Source organism: Rhineura floridana, chromosome 1 (assembly GCF_030035675.1).
Source record: "Rhineura floridana isolate rRhiFlo1 chromosome 1, rRhiFlo1.hap2, whole genome shotgun sequence".
Taxonomy (NCBI): domain Eukaryota; kingdom Metazoa; phylum Chordata; class Lepidosauria; order Squamata; family Rhineuridae; genus Rhineura; species Rhineura floridana.
In genome coordinates, this window is record NC_084480.1 from 36368881 (window position 1) to 36392858 (window position 23978).

At 41.2% G+C, this 23978-nt stretch overlaps 1 protein-coding gene across 1 annotated transcript in view; it reads right to left on the reverse strand.

Annotated features, from left to right (window-relative positions):
- Nucleotides 1–18709: 18709 nt before the first annotated feature.
- The window catches only part of ANKRD55 (ankyrin repeat domain 55), a 59226-nt gene continuing 53957 nt past the window's right edge, over nt 18710–23978 (reverse strand). The window contains exons 10-11 of the mRNA XM_061608547.1: nt 23641–23742; nt 18710–20072 (exon numbers count right to left, since the gene is read on the reverse strand). Of these exons, the coding sequence (XP_061464531.1) occupies nt 19789–20072; nt 23641–23742 (386 nt within the window). The 3' untranslated portion in view covers nt 18710–19788. The remainder of the gene's footprint in view (nt 20073–23640; nt 23743–23978) is intronic.

The window sequence follows — 23978 nt, forward strand, 5'->3', positions numbered from 1 at the left end:
AGTCACATAACATCTCATCATATGCACTTTCCTGTCACTTAGAGCCTTGATTCTTATAAGAAGTGGATGGATTTTTAGGGGCTTTTATAGAACTGTGTGCATACAACAATATAGTGCTGGAATTTTGTCATGTTTGATCTTCTGTGTTGTTGTGTGTGTGTTTGTGAATCTAAAACAAGTTCACCAAAAACTCTGTACCTGCCATTCTTTTATGAATTTTCCCCTCGTGCCTGTTTACAGCCATTGTTTCCCCAAACTGCTCCTGCTCTGGTGCCATTTTTTATCTTGAAAGCCCTTCTTCACCACATCATTCCAGGCTATCAGGGATCACATAGTGAATATGTTTACTTCAGAGTGCCACATTGCCACTCAGATTTAGTTACATCATGATGTCACTGAGAGCTAGGGTTGCAAGGTCAGAAGCATCCCAAATGCTGGAATTTCAGGGGTGGGCACTAGTGATGTCATGTGGCAGGCCTGAGTGAAGTCACGGGGCAGGCCTGAGTGATGTCACGGGGTAGGCCCAAATGTGGCATGGGGCAGGCCTGAGTGATGTCATTAAGCATGATACATTAAGCATCAGCCACAGTCACTTGGAGCATACAGTTCAAACAAAAACATTTCTCTGATTGGAAATACAGATAGAAACCTTAGCTGAAAGATGGAGCCTGGGCAGGGAACATTTAATCTAGGCAACTTGCTTCTGACAAAAAGGATTTAAGTGCCCTCAGGCCAGGCCAGTCACCAGAAGGCCATTGTAGGAAGAAAGGAACCTAGTGTTGTGGAGGTGTTGAATGGGAGCACTCAGAAGTAAAGATGGATGCCCCAAAGGCTGCAATTCTATACACACTTACTAAGGAACTAAGCCCCATAGAACTCAATAGGATTTACTTCTCAGTAGACATGGTTTGGATTGTGATGTTGGTAAAGCTTGACTAGGGATCTTCTGCAAAGATATCATATTCAAGCAGGGTTGGCAACCTCCTGCCTGGAATTCCCTGCGCCTACCTTCTAACATGGCTACTCCAAATTTCTTTACAGATTTTACCCTTCACTTCAGAAAGAGGTCTGAGAAATGAGTAAGAGTAAGAAGATTTTCTACTGTTTTCTGTCTACCCTGTGGGCTGCTATAAACTCACTTTAACAGCCAACCCAATTCCAGCAAATAATAATTGACAGAGAGAAAACACACTACCTTCATAGGCAGCAGCTTGGGAACAACAATAATTGCAGCCATGCTGCCCAGTATGTGAATTCTCATTTACCACTATTGGGCAGGAAACAAACTCTCATGCAATCAAAAACGTGCATCATCAGTGGATTTAAGGGGACTGAGTGGAGCGCATGGAACCACTGTTGTTGCAAGAAGACAATAAGGGATGCTAAAAAAGAATTTGAGGTGCACATTGCTAAGAACATAAAAACCAACAACAAAAAATTCTATCAATACATTCAAAGCAGGAGACCATCTAGGGAGGCGATTGGACCCTTGGATGATAAGGGAGTCAAAGGTGTACTAAAGGTGTACTAAAGAACGATGTGTATTAAGAAGTACACAAAGGTGTACTAAAGAACGATCAGGAGATTGCAGAGAAGCTAAATGAATTCTTTGCATCTGTCTTCACAGTGGAAGATATAGGGCAGATCCCTGAACCTGAACTATCATTTGCAGGAAGGGATTCTGAGGAACTGAGACAAATAGTGCTAACGAGAGAGGAAGTTCTAAGCTTAATGGACAATATAAAAACTGACAAATCACCGGGCCCAGATGGCATCCACCCGAGAGTTCTCAAAGAACTCAAATGTGAAATTGCTGATCTGCTAACTAAAATATGTAACTTGTCCCTCGGGTCCTCCTCCGTGCCTGAGGACTGGAAAGTGGCAAATGTAACGCCAATCTTCAAAAAGGGATCCAGAAGGGATCCTGGAAATTACAGGCCAGTTAGCTTAACTTCTGTCCCTGGAAAACTGGTAGAAAGTATTATTAAAGCTAGATTAACTAAGCACATAGAAGAACAAGCCTTGCTGAAGCAGAGCCAGTATGGCTTCTGCAAGGGAAAGTCCTGTCTCAGTAACCTATTAGAATTCTTTGAGAGTGTCAACAAGCATATAGATAGAGGTGATCCAGTGGACATAGTGTACTTAGACTTTCAAAAAGCGTTTGACAAGGTACCTCACCAAAGGCTTCTGAGGAAGCTTAGCAGTCATGGAATAAGAGGAGAGGTCCTCTTGTGGATAAGGAATTGGTTAAGAAGCAGAAAGCAGAGAGTAGGAATAAACGGACAGTTCTCCCAATGAAGGGCTGTAGAAAGTGGAGTCCCTCAAGGATCGGTATTGGGACCTGTACTTTTCAACTTGTTCATTAATGACCTAGAATTAGGAGTGAGCAGTGAAGTGGCCAAGTTTGCTGACGACACCAAATTGTTCAGGGATGTTAAAACAAAAAGGGATTGTGAGGAGCTCCAAAAAGATCTCTCCAAACTGAGTGAATGGGCGGAAAAATGGCAAATGCAATTCAATATAAACAAGTGTAAAATTATGCATATTGGAGCAAAAAATCTGAATTTCACATATACGCTCATGGGGTCTGAACTGGCGGTGACCGACCAGGAGAGAGACCTCGGGGTTGTAGTGGACAGCATGATGAAAATGTCGACCCAGTGTGCGGCAGCTGTGAAAAAGGCAAATTCCATGCTAGCGATAATTAGGAAAGGTATTGAAAATAAAACAGCCGATATCATAATGCCGTTGTATAAATCTATGGTGCGGCCGCATTTGGAATACTGTGTACAGTTCTGGTTGCCTCATCTCAAAAAGGATATTCTAGAGTTGGAAAAGGTTCAGAAGAGGGCAACCAGAATGATCAAGGGGATGGAGCAACTCCCTTATGAGGAAAGGTTGCAGCATTTGGGGCTTTTTAGTTTAGAGAAAAGGCGGGTCAGAGGAGACATGATAGAAGTGTATAAAATTATGCATGGCATTGAGAAAGTGGATAGAGAAAAGTTCTTCTCCCTCTCTCATAATACTAGAACTCGTGGACATTCAAAGAAGCTGAATGTTGGAAGATTCAGGACAGACAAAAGGAAGTGCTTCTTTACTCAGCGCATAGTTAAACTATGGAATTTGCTCCCACAAGATGCAGTAACGGCCACCAGCTTGGACGGCTTTAAAAGAAGATTAGACAAATTCATGGAGGACAGGGCTATCAATGGCTACTAGCCGTGATGGCTGTGCTGTGCCACCCTAGTCAGAGGCAGCATGCTTCTGAAAACCAGTTGCCGGAAGCCTCAGGAGGGGAGAGTGTTCTTGCAGTCGGGTCCTGCTTGCGGGCTTCCCCCAGGCACCTGGTTGGCCACTGTGAGAACAGGATGCTGGACTAGATGGGCCACTGGCCTGATCCAGCAGGCTCTTCTTATGTTCTTATGTTCTTATGTTCTGTGGATGAAAGGGAGTGAGGCTAAAGTTAAATGAAATGCAAATAGAAAAAAACAGTGATGATTTCCTAAATGCAATACCATACCAACCACAACAAGATTCCTATGAGTAAGGAAGAAAGCTCAGCATCCCACAACCAGTCAAGATTCCTAACAAAAAATCCAGACTAAAAATATCCTGGCAGCCAGTCAGCCAAGGCCACAGAAATCCCCAGGCAGCACAACCTGACCCTGGGGCTGCAGTCAGTGCAGAATACTTCGGCACAACTGCTGACATGAATGAACCTATCAGCACATAATATCTCTGCTCTGAAATCTGCACTGGTTGCTGATTTGCTACCAGGCCAAGTTCAAGGTATGCTTTCCATGTTATGTGCGTCACATAGTACTTGTTCTGCTCTTGTAAGAAACAGTCCTTTAGCGTAGCAGCACCTACGCTTTGGAACTCTCTGCCTATTGACATTAGGCATACACCTTCATTGTACTCTTTTTGGCACTTGCTAAAACATGTTTGTTTAGCCTACCCAGCCATGTAGAAGCTATTGTGTTTTTGTATCTGTTTTTAACGCATTGTTGGTTTTATTATTTTGAATGTTTTTAAATACCAATAATTTTTGCCAATAATTTTATCATTTTAATTCCTTCTGTAAACCGCTTTGAGGTTTTTTACAATAAAGCAGTATATAAATGTTGTAAAAATACATAAACAAATTTCAGAGTCACTGTGGCCCTTGGGTCTCTTTCCTCTTTTAGGCACAAAGGAATCTGTCTTATACTGACTCAGGCCATTTGGTGCCATCTAGCTCAGTACTGATGACATGAATTAGCATTGGCTATCCAGGATTCCAGGCAATAGTCTTTTCCAGAAATTGAATTTTGGACCTTTGCATGCAAAGCATATGCCCTACCACTGAGCTACAGCCCTTTCCCTGTTAAAAAAAAATCTTTTAAAATTGTTCTTTTCAATTCACTAATGAATGCACATACGTAGGGCAAATCCATACCATTCATTTAAAGTACATTCAATACACATTTGAAGCACATGAATCCCACCACAGATTCATGGGAACTGTAGTTTGTTAAGGGTGGTGGGAACAATAACTGTGAGGGAGAAACTACACTTCCCAGGATTCTTTAGGGGAAGTAATGTGCTTTAAATGCTAGTTGGGTGTGCTTTAAATGTATTGTGTGGATCTACTTAATAAACTTTGGCTGCATGTAAATCATAATTAATTTTTTAAAATGGAAATGAACTATAAAGTTTACTGGGTGACTATGGGCTACTCACCATCTCTTAGCCTCTCATGATGAAAAATACTGAGGGGAACCATGACCACCCTAAGGAAGAAGATGTCCTGCCCAGAACCCGAGGCAAGAGATGGAGGTGAGACTTGGTTCAATTATCATTTTATTAGTGTGATGGTTACATCCAAAGCAGTGCACTTTATAAACCTGTCTACTCTAGCTCACTACTTTCTCTAGCTAAGCTATCTAAGCAGTCTCTGCAGCGTGTGCAGAGAATTGACTCAGCACTAGAGTCTTGGTGGGCACCTGCTTAAGTAGTGAAGGTCTTTGCTCATAAACGATGGCTCCTCCGAAGTTTCACCCTCTGAAAGTCCCTCTTCTCGTGCCATCTCACGCGGGGTGAGGGGGGGCGAGCCTCCGGCAGCCCATCCGACAGTGGGGCTTCGCCAGGTGATGTCTTGGCTTCAGGGAGCAGGAAGCTGGTTGGCGGGGAAGTGTTTGAAGTGTCAGGTGGGGATTCCTGTGGGGGTGGGGTTGGCACATGTGAGGGGTTGCTTCTCAATGGCTCAGGTGAGGAACTCGCAGGTGATGTGGGAACCGCCTCGATTGGGGGGCTGGCCGGGGAAGTTTGCTGACTGACAGCACTCCCCTTTCCTTCAACACTCCGAGGGACCTCATCCTCATTTGACTCCTCTCCCTGAGCTATCTCCTCTTGCACCTGGGGCGCAACAGAAGGGCACACTTAAAATGTAGAGGAAATAATATACAGTCATAGTGTGAAATTAGATACTTACTGGGACATGGTATGAAGAAATATTTATATAAGCATGACTGTCAAAGATATGTATTATTTACACTACATGCAAAGATATTTATAGTGCAATCCTATGCATATTTACTTAGAAGCAAGTCCCAATGTATTCAATGGGGCTTACTCAAACAGGGAAGCGTGCACAGAACTGCAACCTCAAATGATAAGGAATGTCACTCACCCAACACAAAATTCAGAATCATGCATCTTCAAGCTGTTTATACTTGCTTTTTATGGTTATTGGATTTTAAAGGGATTTATTTCTTATTGTGAGCTGCCTTGGTTTCCATTCACCAACTCTACCTCACAGGGTTGTTGGAAAGACTCTCTATATACATACACACTGGAGATGTAAAAAATCAAACACCCCATATATAGTTTATTGTCAAAACCAGTTGGTCATGGCAGAACATTTTTTTAAATAAAATCAGTATTAGTTTCCTACAAAATAAAAGTAGTGATACTTAAGTAAGCCCTGCCTAATTTCTTTAAAAAACAGGATTGGAGGAAAGGTTTACAACACAAACAGAATTCTTTGCTATGTTCACTCAAAAGTCCCATTAATTTTCAGCACAATCCTAACCATGTCTACTCAAAAGTAAGTCCTTTTGAATGCAATGGGGTTTACTCCTGGTATGTGGGATTAGCATTGCAGCTTTATTCCCAGAAAAGCGAGTATTGGATTAAAACTTCATATTGGGAAGGTTTTCAAAACACTTCCTTCTTCAACAGCTGAGGAAAATTTAAACTTGTTTGACTCCCGCACACAAGATAGAAAAAGACTGAAGTGGTATACTTACTCAATTTATGAGATTTTCAGATGAGCAGGAAGAAAAAATAGTTTTCTGATCTTGCAAAGGGGTCTAGGTACTGCCTTGTCAATCACAAGCCTGACTTCACTTATTGGCTACAAACGGCCTGAAATGGCGGGATTAGAGCAGCCAGCTACGAACTCATTTTATAGGAGTTGCGGGGGCTGCTGACGTTTTGGTGTATATTTCTTGAACCAGACCACCTAGAAACTTAATTTTTTTAAAAAATGAAAGCCCAGAGTCTGGAGATTAAGGTGACTGACCCGGAGACCCAGAGAGGTCTCCAAAAGTCCAGAGTCTCCAGGTGCAAACTGGAGACCTGGCAACCCTACTGAGAGCAAACAAAGTGCTCACATTGCCCTTGCTGTGAATTGGGGGAAAGAGGAGTACAGTAGGGCCCTACTTCTTGGCACCCCGCTTTTTGCCATTCCGCTAATACAGCACCAGAGGGGCAGTCAGCTGGAAGGGGTGGTGGAGCTCCCCGTTCTCCAGCTGATCTTGCCGGAGGAGGGGAAGATCAGCTGTAGAGCACTGCAGCTGATCTCCTCTTCTGGCGCAATCAGACTGATCTGATTGCACTGGAGGAGGGGAAGATCATCTGTAGAGTGCTACAGCTGATCTCCTCTTCTGGAGCAATCAGACTCCCCCTCGAGCTGATCATGCTGGAGGAGGGGAAGATCAGCTATAGCACTCTACAGCTGGTCTTCTCCTCCGGTGCGATCAGCGGGTTAGGTTCCAGACCCCCGTGCTACAGCTGATCCGCTTTTCAGCACTTTTCACTTTTCGGACGGGGTCTGGAACCTAACCTGCCGTATGAGTGGGGCCCTACTGTACGTCTCTGGCAAGATACTTTCTGTCTTGTTACATCGACAGTTTCATACCCTTACAATGATTCACAGCAAGATTTCCCCTAATAGCTAAGTGGAGCATTATACCCTGAATGTCAGATGCTGAACTCTTGGTATGATGCAACAAGAATATAAAATTGTACTTCACACAATGATAGAATACTCTTTTTTTTGCACAAAGATTATCTCCATGTAGGAAACGTGTATGGTGTTGGCTTGTGAGAGTAGCCCACGGGAGCAAACATACATTCTTCCTATTCAATTCATTAGCCAACGAGGTATTTAGTTAAAAAGAAATCAAAGGGAAAACAAAGAGTTTAAAATGAAGATTTTTTACATTTTATTTTACAAAGCTGGAAATCTTTGACACATTGTGATCTTTGAGCTGGTTTTGTGACTTAAAGAAGGACTCTCTTTAATTTGCAAATCAAAGCTCCAGCTGAGTGGTTTCTCTTGTGTATCACACACTTAAATTATGGCCATTTTGAAGCTATGCCAGCAAAGACAAGAAAGAAACAGGCTCAAATGATGAAGAGAAGACAAACAAGTGGGAACATCTCTGTACAAATGTTCTGCAAGTTTATGGCCACAGCTAGTGTTCCCTCCCCTTCTGCTACTGAAAGAACTCCGGTGGAGTGGCTGCTTTGCACATCTTTGCCCTGACTGGCATTGCTGATGTTGTTTGCAGGTCAACTCAGTCTAAAGTTAAAAAAAAACAAAAACAAAATAAACCTTCAATCCATGAGTGTCTTTTTTTATTGGCTGATCCTAATTTGGCAAGGCATATGTACAAACTGTACCCAAACTAAACACACAAATCCAGGAACATAACTTCAAGGAACTCAATAGTTCTGTTTAGATACATCTAGTATTAGTGGGTGGAGAACTTATGAGGAATGATTTGTAGCTTATTTGATTATTAATTGCATTTATTCCCCATCCTTTTTTCAAAGAGCTCAGGGTGCGATATATAGCTCTCTTCACTTCTTTTCTCCTCACAACAACACTGTGAGGTAGATTCAGCTGAGAGACAGTGACCCAATAAGCTTCATGACTGAGGACTCATCCACATAAGACTTGGATGTAGATTTGAAACTGCTTGTGCCTCAGGTTTTATTTTGGTGCTATCAATAGACGTCGAGGGCTTATCCACACAGGAATTTGATGTGGGTTTGAAGCTGCTTGTGCCTCAGCTTTGTGTGTGTGTAATTCACCTGATGTCCTCCTCATCCACTGGTAGCCTGCACTAGATCCAGGGATCCAATAAAGGAAGTAAATCTGGTATAAAATCACAAGTTACATGATTGTGGGCACATTGAAGTGCATTGTGTGGGTAGTGATATTTTGCTGGGTGCCATCTATTGCCACACCCCCTACTTCCATTTTGTTACCATCAGCCAAAAGGAAAAGATTTGCAGCATTGATGGTAGTTTAAAAAAGAAAAGAAAACAGCTCATTTTCCCATGAATGCTTTAATGCAAAACAGCTGCATTAAAAATGTAAATAAAATTTGTCCTTGCAAGTACAGGAGGCAGTACAGGAAAAGGAGAGCAAAAAAGAAAAGCACTCACCCACTCATGCACCAAATTCTTGTCCCCAACTTACTCTCCCTGTCCTGCCTTTGGTGTGTTTTGAAATACCTGTGTCAAGAATATTCTTGCTTTGAGAGCTTGAGCTGCTGGGCTCCTTTGTGCATTTTTGACAGCCCTCTTTCTAACTACATTTAGCCCCAGCAACTAAATGACATTTGGCAGAGCCAGCAACTTGCAAAATTAGCAGAACCTGCCCCCCCACATGTATCCTTCAAATACACAGTCTGTTTTCTTATATTAATAATTGGTATTTCAAAATCTGCCAAAGGCAGGACATGGAAAATGATTTGCAAAAAGGGATTTAGAAGGGAGGGGGAGGAGGGAAGGGCAGGTTTGATCATTTGCATGCTTTTTGAGTTCAGTGGGATTTACTCCTGTGCTATCATGCTTAGGATAGGTTAAACTGACTTGGGGGAGGGGCAGGGAGAAGATTGGGGGGAGGAGATTGGGTGGGTACTGGGCAAAGGGAAAGCCCCTTTCCTTTCCAAAAGGAAAACATTGTGAATAGTATCACTGTATTTCAGCATTTCCCCCACCTTTTTTTCTACAGCAGGCACATGTAGTTTCCCACTCAAATTTAAATCAAAGATGTCCCTCACCACATCTACACCAGACCTTTATTTCACTTTAGACAGTCATGGCTTCCCCCAAAGAATCTTGGGAAGTGTAATTTGTGAAGGGTGCTTTGCTAGGAGAGGCCTTATTCCCCTCACAGAGATACAATCCCCAGAAGTGGGGCTGACTGTTAAACCAGTCTGGCCACTGGAGCTCTGTGACGGGAATAGGAATCTCCTAACAACTCTCAGCACTACACTTTCCAGGATTCTTTGGGGGAAACCATGACTGTCTAAACTGAAATAAATGTCTTGTGAGGGTGTGGCCCCCTGATTAGCGAAGCCAAACAGCTGTGAGTCTGGCTTTTAGAACACTGATGGTTCTTACTGAGCATGCCTGACATTATAATAGACTTCATTGTTAAATTTCTTAAATTAATTAAAAATCAGCCATGCATTTTTTTAACTTTTAAACTGCAGAAGATGAAAGCAGAGTATGAGGCAAGGTCAGGGCCAGTTCTAAAGGGCGGCCAGGTGGGGCACTGGCCCGAGGGCCCCTGGAGCTACGAGGCCCCTGATGGGCCCCTCTGCTCCCCTTCTGTGATCCGCAGCAGGAGCCGCAGATCACAGGACAGGAGGAGTTTCCAAGCTGCGTGCCATCCCCCCCACTTCACCTACTTTTCTCTCTGCTGTTTTTTGCAGTGCGCGCAGGGTTGCCATAAATCAAGATGGTGGCCGAGGTTTCCATAAGAGGTTGAAGCCTCTGCTGCCATCTTGGTTGATGGCAGCAATGTGCACAGGTGTATGCCATCAACAAAGATGGCGGCAGAGGCTTCAGCCCCTTATGGAAACCTTGGTCATCATCTTGATTGATGGCAACCCTGCACACGCAGTGTGCACAGCTGCAAAAAACAGCAGAGAAAGGTAGGAGAAGTGGGGGGATGGCGGGCAGTTTGGAAGCACCTGCCGCGGATCGCAGAAAGGGAGCGGAGGGGCCCAGGGCAGGCTGGTGCCCAAGGGCCCCAGCATGCCTGGAGCCAGCCTTGGGCAAGGTCAGTAATAGGATGACAGGTACTCTGTGAACATGGCTGATTTTAATTAATTTCAACAAATTATGAGACAACTGACAGAAAAATCCAGAACAAAACAAAACAAAAGACACAGGACTGAAGATACCATTGATGAGAAGCAGACCATACAGAAGTTATGGTTAGGAATAGACAGGCTTTGGTCTAGCATGGGTACCATTACAACAATGGCTTCTGCTCTCTCAGACTATGCAGTCCTCTGGCCTTAGAAAAGGGCCTGTCATAGTGGAATGTACTCCCACTCCCTTTGGGAAATGCAAAACAGTAATCATAGGAAAGGAACTGCACTGCCTAAATGCTTTAGGGCCTAACCAGTCACCTGACCTTACAGAAAGAGAACATAAGAAGAGCCCTGCTGGATCAAAGGCCCATCTAGTTTGGCATTCTGTTCGCATTCTGTTTTCAGAGTGGTCAACCAGATACCTATGGGAAGGCTGCAAGCAGAAAAAATGAATGCAACAGCACTTTCCCCACTTGTGGCATACTGGACGAAGCACACAGGCACCGTGGCTAGTAGCCACTGATAGCCTTATCAAGAGGCCGCCTAAAAGTTCCTATGGTCAACCTGAAATTCAGTAGGGCTTGGGGTGTCAGATCAGTCATCCAAACTCAGACCATTAAATTTAGGGAGAACAGCCTGGGAGGAACTAAGGAACTGTACCTGGTGGGGGCAGTGGGTGGCATCTGGCCAGTAAGGGGAAGAGCCAAACTCTGTTTGGTACCTCAGGGCAGAGCCTGAAGAACTTGGGTGGCAAAGCAACTGGCAAAAAGTTTCAAGTCAAGCAGACAATAGCCTGCCCTATTTATATTCTACTCTTTACTTCATAGAGTTTGGGAAAAGGAAAAATCCTGTAACTGTAGATCCAACCCAGAGACCTTGCAGCACTTACTGGCTTAGGCTGGGGGCAATTGAGATTTTAAAATTTTCCCTATGAATTTAGTGGTTAGGTGGGTAGTTGGACTAGAATAATGACAGAAGAAACAGATTTATGGAGAACTGCAATCTTTATGAGATGGAGGGAAGGGACCTGAACTGGAATGGAAGGATTGGCCTGGGAGGAGGAGCAGATCCATCTGGGAAGGAAGGAGGATGGTGCTGGAAGGGGATGAAAAAGGGATGTTTACAGTTAGGCTGGTGAGATCTCCCTTAGAAAATATGATGTAAATCTAGTTGTACTGTGTTGTCTTGGGTGATTCTGCTAGCTACAGTGACTGCTGGCAAGGGAAGAATCTTATTTATTTATTTATTTATTTATTTATTTATTTATTTATTGAAAGAAAGAAAGAAAGAAAGAAAGAAAAAGAAAGAAAGAAAGAAAGAAAGAAAGGAAGAAAGAAAGGAAGAAAGAAAGGAAGAATATGAAGACATAGCGTGGCCATACATCCTACTGTCCGGTCCGAGTTTGGTTTAAAGATAAAGAACTATTCACTAATAGGCAAAAAAAACCTTGCGGTTTAAGAACGTACCTACAGCCAACAGATATTTCTATCACAATGTAAAAAGCAGAGAAATTGGGCAGCTATAGTGAATGCACCAGGGGAGCAGAAGATCTGACCTCCTCTCTGAGATACTGTACTGCCCTACACATTTGTCAAAATGCAAACACAATTTGGGTTGGTCTTTCACAGTTCAATCCACTTCCTGTGTATCTTGGAAGAATTTGGTAACAATTGGCTCTGAGCATATGGTGAGTGGTGGCAACACTGGCTATCTCCAAAGATGGAGAATTACATTTTTGTGTGTTTATTGGTGTTCTTCTTATTTTGCTTCTTTTCTATTACTACTGTTTCTACAGAGAATCTAACCTAGAAAATTATATTTCTCTCATTATTCATCCTAGAAATCTGTGTCAAGTTTATTTTTATTAATTTCAAAGCTTTTTATTGGTCAATGTCATATGATGGCGAAGACAGCCTTTTGTGTTTCAAACTGGAGGTTATGCTCTATTTCTATTTTGGGCGCATTAACAGTTGAATCTGAAACAGCAATTTGATGTAAAATTGGACTGATTACAATATGTTGCTACTTAAGCAATGACTCTAGCTGTTGGAAAAAACAAACCTGGCCTGCCCGATGCATGTTTTCAGCCTGCTATGCTTATACTACTCCACTTAAGGAAAGGTGGGCATGGTCACTTAAAAACATAGAGCACATCTAGAATTTTGCTAGAATATATTTCACATCCCACTGTTTTATCTTATGCAAACTGAGACACTCCTGATGTCCACTGGAAACTATTATGCAGAACAGTCAGTGCCATTATTCCACAATTGTTTTTGGAGCTTTTTTTAGTGTTGCAAAGTGTTGCTGTACTTCACATATTCACAGAAACAGAATTAAATGATTTACTATAGGAAATGTCACTAAAATTGCAAACTAAATCAAACATATTTAAAGTTGAACTATATCAATTGTCTTAATATTGTGGCTTCCTCCCTGCTAAAACAAGATCAGCACAGCACATGTCTTGTTTCTGTTATTTGGACTGATTGCAGGTGTTACAACCACTCACCGTATGCTCAGAGGCACCAAATTCTTCCAAGCTACACAGGAAATGGATTGGACTGTGAACGACCAACCCAAATTATGTTTGCACTTTTACAAATGTGTAGAGCAGTACAATATCTCAGAGAGGAGGTCAGGTCTCCTGCTCCCCTGGTGCATTCACTATAGCTGCCCAATTTCCCTGCTTTTCAAAGTTTGATAGAAATATCTGTTGCCTATAGGTACATTCTTAAACCACAACTTTTTTTTTGCCTATTAGTGAATTTCTCTGCATTTTTATCCAGGAGGTAAGAAATGGGATCCTGTGGAAGTTTGCTGAGAGGGAGATGAAGGGAAAATTAGTAGTGCTTATCAGTGGTTTAAACTACTGGCACAAGGCCCATGGATAGTGTTGTGGTGGAAAGGGGCAAACTAAGATCCAGTTTCAGCCTTCAGAGATCTCAAATTTTTGACTGTTAGGACCTTTGATCTTTTTTTTTTTTTTTAAATCAACTTTTGCACTTTCCCAGAGTTCATTTGTTATAAGAAAGATGTTCCTGCTGCAAATCGTTGCCTACTTAAACTGGCAATTTTTTTTTTTTACAATGATTCAAGTTAAATATGTGACTTAACTGACTAGCCTCCATGTATAGGTTTGCCATATTGCCCGGTTAGCCGGGTTTTACCCGGATTCTAATAATGCAACCCGGCGCCCGTTTAGCTGACTGGCTGGCCCGGATGCCCAGCCTTTATTAAAAAAAAAGTCTGCAGCCACCTTTTCTCTGCGTCAAGGTGCAAACACACTGCTGCCACTCTCACCTCTTCCTCAGTCCCGGCTATACACCCCAGCGTGTCTGCCTGCACGACACGTGCCTATGCATGCCTTTGCATAGGGACTGTTGCTGTGGGCACCTGAGCAGTTAGGCAGACGCGCCGGCAGGGTAGTTGCTGAGAGGTGCGCACGCACACACATGGCTACTTCCCTTCTTTGGAGGCAAAGCAGCCTCATCTCTTCTCCAGGCCTGGGAAAAGCAAATGGTGGCGAGAGCTGCAGTCCCTGTTGCCCGCTGGAGCTGGCAGTCTGGTGGGGCGCGACCATTGCATGAGGGCAGTGGGCAGAGGTGGCTGAAGAAGACAGAGGAGGAGGGTGAGTCCCGCCTGCCCTAGGTGGACACTGGCTCACTCCTGGCAGTGACTATTGTATTGTTTAACATTAAGTGTCAGCCAAATACTTTTAAAATCAAGCAATGATATTCCTGGTTTGCTTTTTGTTGTTGTTGTTGATGATGTTGTTTTTATTACACATTTAAGGTCTCTTTAACCCCCCTCCCATTTTATTTGTATTTATTTTATATTTCCCCCAATATCTTCCCCTGGCTTTTTATGTATTTTAAATATTTTTAGATTAAATAAATAGGAAATCATAATTGTGAACCTCCCTAAAAGCAATTTACCTATCCTTATGTTTTGGCAAAGTGATGGTGTGAAGGCATGCTGGTAGAACAAGAGACCATGTTTGAGGCATGTTATAGGTATTTGAGGACTGTGTCACACATTACTTTTTGAGACCTGTAGATTCATGTTGGAAAGAACACATGCACATATTGAATGGTGTTTTTTCAGTCTACGCTGCATGCGTAGGGAAGGTGATACATCATCTGACAGCTAGCTTCATAACGTGAGAATGAAAAACATTTGGATCACCATCCACTTGTTTACTTTTCTCACTATTGAGACCACTTCATATATTACTTTTTCATACACAGAAATTTAATCTTTGTATAGGAAAAAGTATTTTCTGTATAGGAAAAAGTATTTTGTAAAATATGAAGGCCAGTGGCTGCCCAGTCAGTATAACCACTGTACAAGATCTACTCAGCCACTGTAATTACCTTTTTGTTTTGAGTGCCCTGTTCTCTGGGTCTTAGTTCAGGTGTGTATCCAACTTTGATGTGCTTATGGAAGGGGTGTGCAAGTAGTGGCCCCCCCAAGAGTGGAGGCTTGGACGAACATGTTATGGAAAACCAAAGTCTGTGTAAAAGTACATATTTGGGAATGCCATCAGTGTAATCCTAAGCACATTTAATAAATAATGTCATATCGAACTTGCACGTCACAAAATATATTACGGTCATGTCCATAAGCACCAGGAGTGTAGTCACCCAGGGGATCTTAGTCCCCCTGCTTTTTTGGGAGCAGGGTCCCTAAGTCTCCAAGCATCCTACAATCAGCATGAAAAGGGAGTGTGTTAGTCACTGAGAAGAGTCTTCTAATATGCTTCCTTGCCTTTCCTGCTGATTGGAGCCAATCAGAGTAAAAGGAGGTGACTCAGCCACTGAGAAGACTCTTCTCAGTTGCTAACACTCTCCACTTACATGCTGATTGGCTCCTAGAGATGTTTGTTGTTGTGAGAGAATGCATTAACAAAGATCTCATTCTTCATCCAGGAGCAAAAAAGGCTGTATGTGGCTGTAGTTGTCATGAAGGGACCCTGCACTTCTGAATTTTCTACTAAACTACTGATAAACACCTATGTAACTTTGTGTCTGGAGACTTATTATTAAGAATCACTTTCCATAATTGTAAGGAGGTATGTCCACATGCATGCATCCCAGGCACCTAAATGAGGGGTGAGAGCAGCATAGGGACATAAGCAGATGTCTTAGACCAAGGGTTCCCAAACTTTTCTTCTACAGAGACTACTTGAAAATTGCTGAGGGTCTGAAAATATCTGAAACTTTACTATGGGCATATGCAAGATAATTAACTCCCATTAGTGATAAGAGCAAGAATTTATAATTATTATTTTAATTAAAACAAGAGGCTTATCAGGACCAGATATTTATTTTCTTTCTGAGCCCAGGACTGGGTCTTTCATGATGCCCGGGGGGGGGGAGCAGGAGAGTAGTCGATAAGACAGACATCCTGGCATTGGTAATCTAATTAGCAAGGTATGTGTGGGGTTGTTGCATACTTCCAGGCCCAGTTTCATTTTGAGTATGGAGGTGGAACCTGTGTAGATGTGGTTGATCAAAGGGAGAAGAAATTTTGAGTTAAGCAAAGCTCTGCTTTTATAAAACCTAAGAAACATACAGATACTTTGAATGTCTGAGTGCCTGCACCAATTGAATACTGGAGGAACTTGTAAAACTTGCTGCTACAATATTTAGAACTGATCATGTGGTATGAAAGACTCCTTTTTCTAACATTTTGGCTTCTTGTTTTTCTCCACCCACCACATCTCTGAAATATATCGTATATGTACTGCTGCCCTGACTTACTTTATGTTTGTTGCTATTTTGTGTTTTTATTATGTTTTTATATCGATTGTGTATTTTTATTGTTTTTATTATATTTGTAAGCTGCCCTGAGCTCTATTTTTAACAGCAGAAGGGCAGGATATAAATCCTCTTAATCAATCAATAAATATTCCATAGTGTTGGAAACTAGAGTCTAGGCATTTAAGGCTGAAAATGTAAGTTTTTTTTTAAAAAAAAGATTTCTCACATCTTTCCCCAGTTTTTGGTGGTAATTCCTAGGCACAAAAACAAAACAACTGGTCAATCCAAATATTAATATGCAAATAATATGCATAATACGCACATACTATGCAAATAATATGCATAATATGTACATAATATGCATAATATGCAAATTGGCCTGCCCAGATTTGTGGAACTGGAATATGGCAACCCTATCCATGTATTACGACTGGTTCATAAAATGAAAATACCATGCTGTTTTATAGTGGAAGAACAGAAGCTGCTTATGTTTTTAAAACATTTGTGGATACTACAGAAATGTACTTCTGGGTGTTCTCTTCCAACATGTTGATGTGCAGTTATTTTGCCTGGCATAAGAGGCAAACAGTCCAAACAAAAGGCCTTCTTTTCTCATGCCTATTACAAAACAATATCCATCTTTTCCCTTGTTAAGCAGCAGTATACATAAGGACATTTCTTTAGATAATTGTTTTTAATTCTGGAAGCTCTCTGATTTTCCATCTATGAGATACAACAGGTATACCATACTCACTTCCTCTCTACTGCAGTACTGTAATAGGTATCGAACATTTTCTTGGATATCACAGTGCTACAACTTGTTACCTGCACATTGCTTGCACTCCTGCCAACAAAGTGCTCTGCAGCTTAATGGAATCTAGTAGTGCTAATAGTACTGGTCAATGTGGCTGTAGTTTAGGCCCTGGCTTTTCTTCTGCGGGCTCTTCTCTTTCTCATTGCTAGACATTAAAATCTTTTTTAAAAGTGGGTGCATATTTTTGTGGTCCTGGACATTGCAAATACAACCTACCATTTGGGATTCTGGCATGCTAATACTGTAGGTAAAGGGGTGGGTGGGAAGGACCCAACTGTTGGCCTTCCTCAGCATACAGGCCTTGTAATAGCTTTTTAGAAAGCATTTGAAGGCAATGAATGCTTGTACTGTCAAACTTTAGATTGTAAACTCCTTGGAGCTACGGTTGTAATGTTCTATGTATAAACAACATAGAGTAAAAGAAGGCAGTTTTGCAAAACTTAGCAACTGGGCTTCATGACTGGGAGTGACAGAGAATATGTGAAGGATTTGTTTTGTTTCTTCTCATTTTTCTTTATTATCTATTTCCAATTGAAAGCCTGCTGGCAAAATTTGTCTCCTTATAAATTTTATACAGTGCTTAGTTTTTACTCTTACAAGTGGTGGTGATGATGATAAAGTTGTTATTAAGGATGTCATGCAAGCCCTTATAGCACCCTCCCCCAAGACAGCGGTACTTTATTTACCATGGAGGTGCAGAGACATTTGAGTAGCTGTGAGGAGAGCAATATAGCTGTGCTGCTACAACCACTTGAAAAAAAGCACCATGGAGAAGTTTAAACTGTGTGAGAAATCTCTGAGCATGTTTGCAGACTGCAGCTATGTACATTTGCTGATGTATACATTTTACATATTTCTCTGCAAAAAGTCAATGCTGTTCGTTGGTCTTTTCTTGTCTGCACTATATTTAGCACACAGAGGTCACAAAAAAGCACCCAACACAGGAAACGCATAATTCTTGACAATGTATCACGGAAGAACAAGTTTTATTTAGAGTTGATAAAATGACTACATTTATTTTCAACATGTTTGGCCTTTGTTTTATGTTTTGTTTTGATACACAGAAAATCCTTGCCAATGCTCAGGATATAATCTAGTGAACGTTAAGTGTGCTTAATGTGGCGTCCTTCCCTGGTTCTCCCTGTCAGGTTCCCACCTGCTTGTGGCTACCGCCTTTCACTAGGCACCATCAGGGACACGACCAGTCAGGACTGTCCTTTATATGGTTTCTCACTCCGCTCTAGCACAGATCTCACTAGATCCCACTGCTAGGCACCACCACCAGTCACTTCCTGTAACCAATACTCCCAGAGACTTTGCCTAAGTCTCTCTATAGCTTGTTACTTTGTGACTGTGTGCCTATGCTGTTCCCAACCCCCTTGTATCTTTATATATAAAGCATACAACTCTGGGTTGCTTTGGATACTTGACTTGTTACAATATCTCCCTTCACCACTGCCACCATTAGATACAGTTTCTGTTCAGCCTTGGTAATTACCTTGCCCTCCCTTCTGGTCTGTATATTCCCCCAGCCAAGGATCAGGCCTTTGGTAAACCAAATAAGTATTTATTTACTAACAACAGGAAATAACAAGATTACTTTAGGAATGTTTCACAAGCGTATGGTTTCATATATGGTCACTCTTTATGTTTCTGTTCATATATATACTCTTTAAATATCAGCCAAATACAGTCCAAACTTCCCTGAGAACTCTGCCAACCAACCCTCACCAAACAACCTCACTCCAGCCAACTCAACAACTTCTCCCCCCATCACTCACAAACCTCCATTTATACCTTCAGCCAGCCAGCCACTCAGCCAATCATCATCTAGCATACTTCAGCTTCTCATCCATGTACTCCCCCTTTCTCTCTCAGTCAATTACCATACATCACCTAATAGACTCGCACTTACCATATTTACAGATGCTTAACCTACAGGAACATCACACTTAACTCCTACTAGTCAATGGGACCTTAAAAATGGATTTAGAACCAATTTAAATGTGTTATTCATTTAGCCTGGTTCACAAGTCAAAATAAGCCACAGTGTCTTAAACCATTGTTTAATCAGTTCCTCTTGCAGCTTCTCACTGCCACATACCTGCACAGCTCAAACAAGCCATAGCATGACTTGTTGTATTGTCTGAACCCAGACTGTGGTTTTCTTGTTTCAGACAAACCGTGAACCATAAGGCAGTAATAAACCAATGTTCATAATTAAACTATGGTTTAAGACAAGCTATGGCTTAATGTGATGTGCAAACAAGGACATTATGTGGGAATAGGTCTGAAAGGCACTTACCTGGGTACATTATATAAGGGACATCATGTTTCAAAGGTGATAAGCCTGGAGGATTTGCACACAAGCATGGCTGCCATTTGGGCCACAGAATACTATCATAGAAATGCTGCATATGTATGAGCTAGGACTAAGTTAAATGTAATGCCTGGTATTTGGAGTGCCCATGCAAGCAGATATTTTTAAGTATAGATCAGCCCTCAATGAGATGTATATGTGCTAACCATGTGCTAAGTACATTTGATTTAGCCCTGGAAGCTGGCACTCTTGCTTGGCTTCTGAGCCTAAACAGCAAAGTGAAGTTGCATTTTTGTTGTCTTTCCCCCCTTTCTGTTTCCACAGCCCATTTGCTAGCACTTTCCCCAATATGATAAAATAAATGCACCAAATAGATTGCATGATTAGTGCTGGTAGCCTTCTTAAATTGTCAGTTTGCTAATTCCTTAATTAACAATGGATTGGAAAGCAACCTGTAGAAATGTATTTTATCCACCAGTTCTTGGACCACCTAGGACTCTTGAGCTAATGGTCATTATTTGATTTGCAGTGTGGTTGGTTAAGTGCCTCTCCAGTGAGGCTGGATCCCTTGTGGCTTGGAATAGCAGGCAGGACTTTGCTTGTTTGGAGAGGTTCAGCTGATAGCACTGGTAAGAAAGAGTACAGCAAGGTACGCTGAGAAAGTGCTGCTTTTGGAGTTTTGGTGATAAGTGGTGGTGGAAGAATAGAGGCACCAGTCCTTAAAGAGTTTAAAGACAATGACTTCATCTCTTTGACACCCTGAGAAGCTTGGCTGGGTGGTTGCTGAGCTGGAAGACAGCAAAGAGGGAGAAGTAAAAAGCAACACAGGAAATAATGTAGCTTGTCAATGCATACTTTTTAGTGCACTCTGGTGGGCTATGCTGAAGGCAACAGGGATGTGGATCTCTATGCATGGTGTACTCTTAACTGCTCTAAGTTGCACCATTGAAATAACTGGCATTCTGCTCATCTGTAAAACTGTGCACCATGAACTGTTCTTGTTTCCTTGGGCAGACCTGTATTTGTCTCTTGCAAACAACTTGTGCAATCTCCCCACTAATTTCACATATATACTAATGAGATCTGAACTGGCAGCGGCTAATAAGTTATGAGACTCCAGGGTCATAGTGGATAGCTCAATGAAGATGTCAATCAACTGTGTGGAGTTTGATTTGGGACCATAGTATGTATATCCAGGGCTGTCTGATGCCCTTTTACAGCTATCTAATCGTACACTCATCCAGCATGTCACAACACAATCTATAATTGAGCACAGACAAAACTGAGTTCACCTTATTTCCTAAAAATTCTTCAAGTATCCCAATTATGTCTAGTATTACTAATACTATTTTTACTGCTGCAGCTACAGTTCACAGTCTTGATGTATTATTTGATGCTGATCTACCTCTTCATCCATACATTAACTCTGTTGCAAATAATGTCCTTTAATAATATCCAAACGGACCAAGATTAGAAAGATTTGGCCAGCTTTATTTTGATACAGCTAAGAATATAGTTCAAATTCCCTTGGTTCAAATGTTCTTCATTTCTCATAAGAAATGCATAATAATAAATACTTTAGTTGCTGAGTGTGGCAATTTCAGGGAGATTATATGACTTCTGCCTATAAGCAAGTTCCCTTTTCCAGGGAGTAAAAGGCATTTGAATTTGGTTTATTTTTGACTACTTTCAAACAAATCCCTCCACACCCACGCAAACTCAGGGCCAAGCTAGACATGATGTTAATAATCCCAACAAAAATATCATCTCTGAAGTGTCTATTTGCATTTCAAGGAAGCTCCCATAGTTGCTAATGGAGGTGTTAATGCAAACAGCAGTTAGCAAGTCCAGGACCATGGCAAGGAAAGAACAAGTTAAACTTCCCATCCCTCACAGTTCCAGGGCTACTCAGACTTTCCTGAAAGTGGCCCTCAGATTGAAGTACATGACCCAGGTTCTGGTGGTGGATAGCAGGGTGTTCTTGAAAAACAGATGCCTGTTGTATAGTATTTTTAAATGATGTGTTGCTGTTATTACTGAACTAGCAAAATAGCCATTATTATGACATCATGTGCAGAGAGAGGGCATGTGTATTGCAAAGATCTCTGGAGAATTTGCACTATCCTATTGTTCTGTGGGATCCCTGGCAATGAGGGGGCTATCCCCCCAAGACTAGAGAGTAGACTATGTCCCCACTATAACATTGTCCACAAGTGCAGCTGTTTGCTGTTCCTCACAACCATATCACAGGCAGGTTCTCAAAGAAAGAAAGAATGATATGTAGAAATATTGCTTTTATTGTATTTTTATTGTATTTTTATATTGTGTTTTTATACCTGTGTTTATTTTTCTTTGTAAGCTGCCTTGAGGGCCTTTGGCTGAAAGGCGGGGTATAAATAAAATTTAACAACAACAACAATAATAGAAATAGGGATATAATTGCCACATATGACATAGTTACATCTGTAACTCTGCTGTGTACTTGTAAATTAATTCTTACCTATCATGTTACTGACAGTATTTTTGCTTAATAATTTAATATACACGTACATGTTTTTGCACACTCTCAAATGAAGCATGGATCATACAACAAATCATACAGTTATATAATAATTTTCTGTAAGGTGTCCAGTACAATTCAATAGCTAGGAAAACCTTTAGAATATCAATAGTGCAATCCTATGCAAATTTACTTGGAAGTAATTCCCATTAAGTTCAAATGGGTTTAAGACTGCAATCCTATACCCATTATCTGGGAATAAGCTCCAGTGAACACTATGGAATTTATTTTTGAGTAGACATATAGGATTGTACTATAAGGCTACAGTCCTATGCATACTTACATGAGAATAAATTGCACTGAAGCCAATGATACTTATTTTTGAATAAGCATGCATTAGTCTGTATCGATTTTTTTCATTATTCTTCTCTGTTTATGCCAATTCTACTGAGCACTTTTAAACACTAAACACTGTTACTTCTCTTTTGCAGTTCTATTTTTAAGTGCTTCCTCTTTGCTTTTACATCCATTCTGCTTTGGTTTTCTTTACCTTTTACAGTTACAAAGTTCAAGTTTTGAAGTTTTATCTTAAGTTAGACAGCTTTCTATCCCTAACTTCACCCAATTTTTCCCCAAATCACTGTGTGTTTTGTGGACTTCTTTTCTTATAATAAGATACATTTAAATGAGTTTAGTTCAAATTCTCACCATCTAGGTACTTTTTCTGCATAGTAGAAAACTGGTAGAAATTTTGCCTTAATATGCCTTTACTAATCAACAGCTTGTTTAGTTTAAAAGTCTTCTCAATTCTCTAATCAGCTGATCAAAATGCAAGTTACATGTGACTGTGAATTGCATTGGCACTTATGGAAATGTTGTTTCAGATTGACTTGTTTTCCCCATATCATGCCACTCTGACAGCTGGTATTGCCTGTTCTTTCTCTTTAAGATCACAGTACTGTTACCCGTTACGGCTTCAAAATGTAAATCCTGTTTGTACAACAAAAGAATAATTAGGATAGCTAATCTACTCCGTTTTGCTTTCAGCCAATACAGCCATGCAAAAATTAGACACTGAACAGGGTGCTTCTGCTAGCTAGGCAACTGATATTTTGTATCTCTACTCACTAATGTAAACCACTGAATCAATATGCTGACAACTGGGGAAAACTAAGCTTGTGATCAGCTACCAGGGAAATCACTTTGCTCATGTGAGTTTTATGTCAGACAAAAATACCAAATTTTATTTTAAATATTTATACCCTGCCTTTCTAGTATAGCCAGCTATTGCTATATTGCAACAAGAATTTGTTGCTTACATTATTGGCTCTGATAATCAGAAACAAAGAATAGGTTAAGCAATTATCGTAATCTAAAGTTTTCCAGGTTTCCAAAATGCAAACAGAGTTCTGTTGTGCCCAGTGGAACTACTTGGTCCCATTGATGATCTTTCATAAGAGTTGCTTCATATGTGCCACAATATTCATATGAAACTTAGCAGGATGTGAATCCCTCAGCTGTTTATAATCGTACACATGTGTAATTTTTTGCTTGTAATCATGGTGGGCCAGTACTGGAAGACATTTGCAAATAGGCAAATGGGCAGGTGTATATACAAACTGCACAAACTGAGGGTTTTCCATTGATCAAAAATAATTGGTTTGGATGGAGATTGACTCAACATCAGTCTCTCTTTGGAGGCTGTAATATGAGGCTTGAGTGGAACTATGGTACATCATAATAGCTTATATATGCAGCAGACCTCCCCTTTAATAGATTATACTGGAATTAAATATATTTCTGAAAAAAAAATAGGAAGTAGCATTTCACGGATCCCACACTGAAAATACTCTTACCTTTCTGAATGCAGTGGTTTAGTATGGGAGCCAAGTTATTCCGCACAGGAGTTAGTTCGTTTACTTTGCGTTGTTCTAGAATTGCCTGTTGAAAACTTTTCCCTAAGAGAGATATACATAGAGTCATGAATTGTGTTTGTTTGGAAAATACACTGAATCTAATATAAAGATGGAATGCCGGGGGGGGGGGAGATAGGGTGGAGGAAAGGAGAGCCCAGATTGAGTCTGCAACCCCCTTTCCTCTTTCTTTCACTCTCTAGGTGATCAACAAAACAGTGCACAAAATTCTGTTTTCCCTGATAAGGGCCTCAGTATTACTCTAGGAGGAAGTATAAACT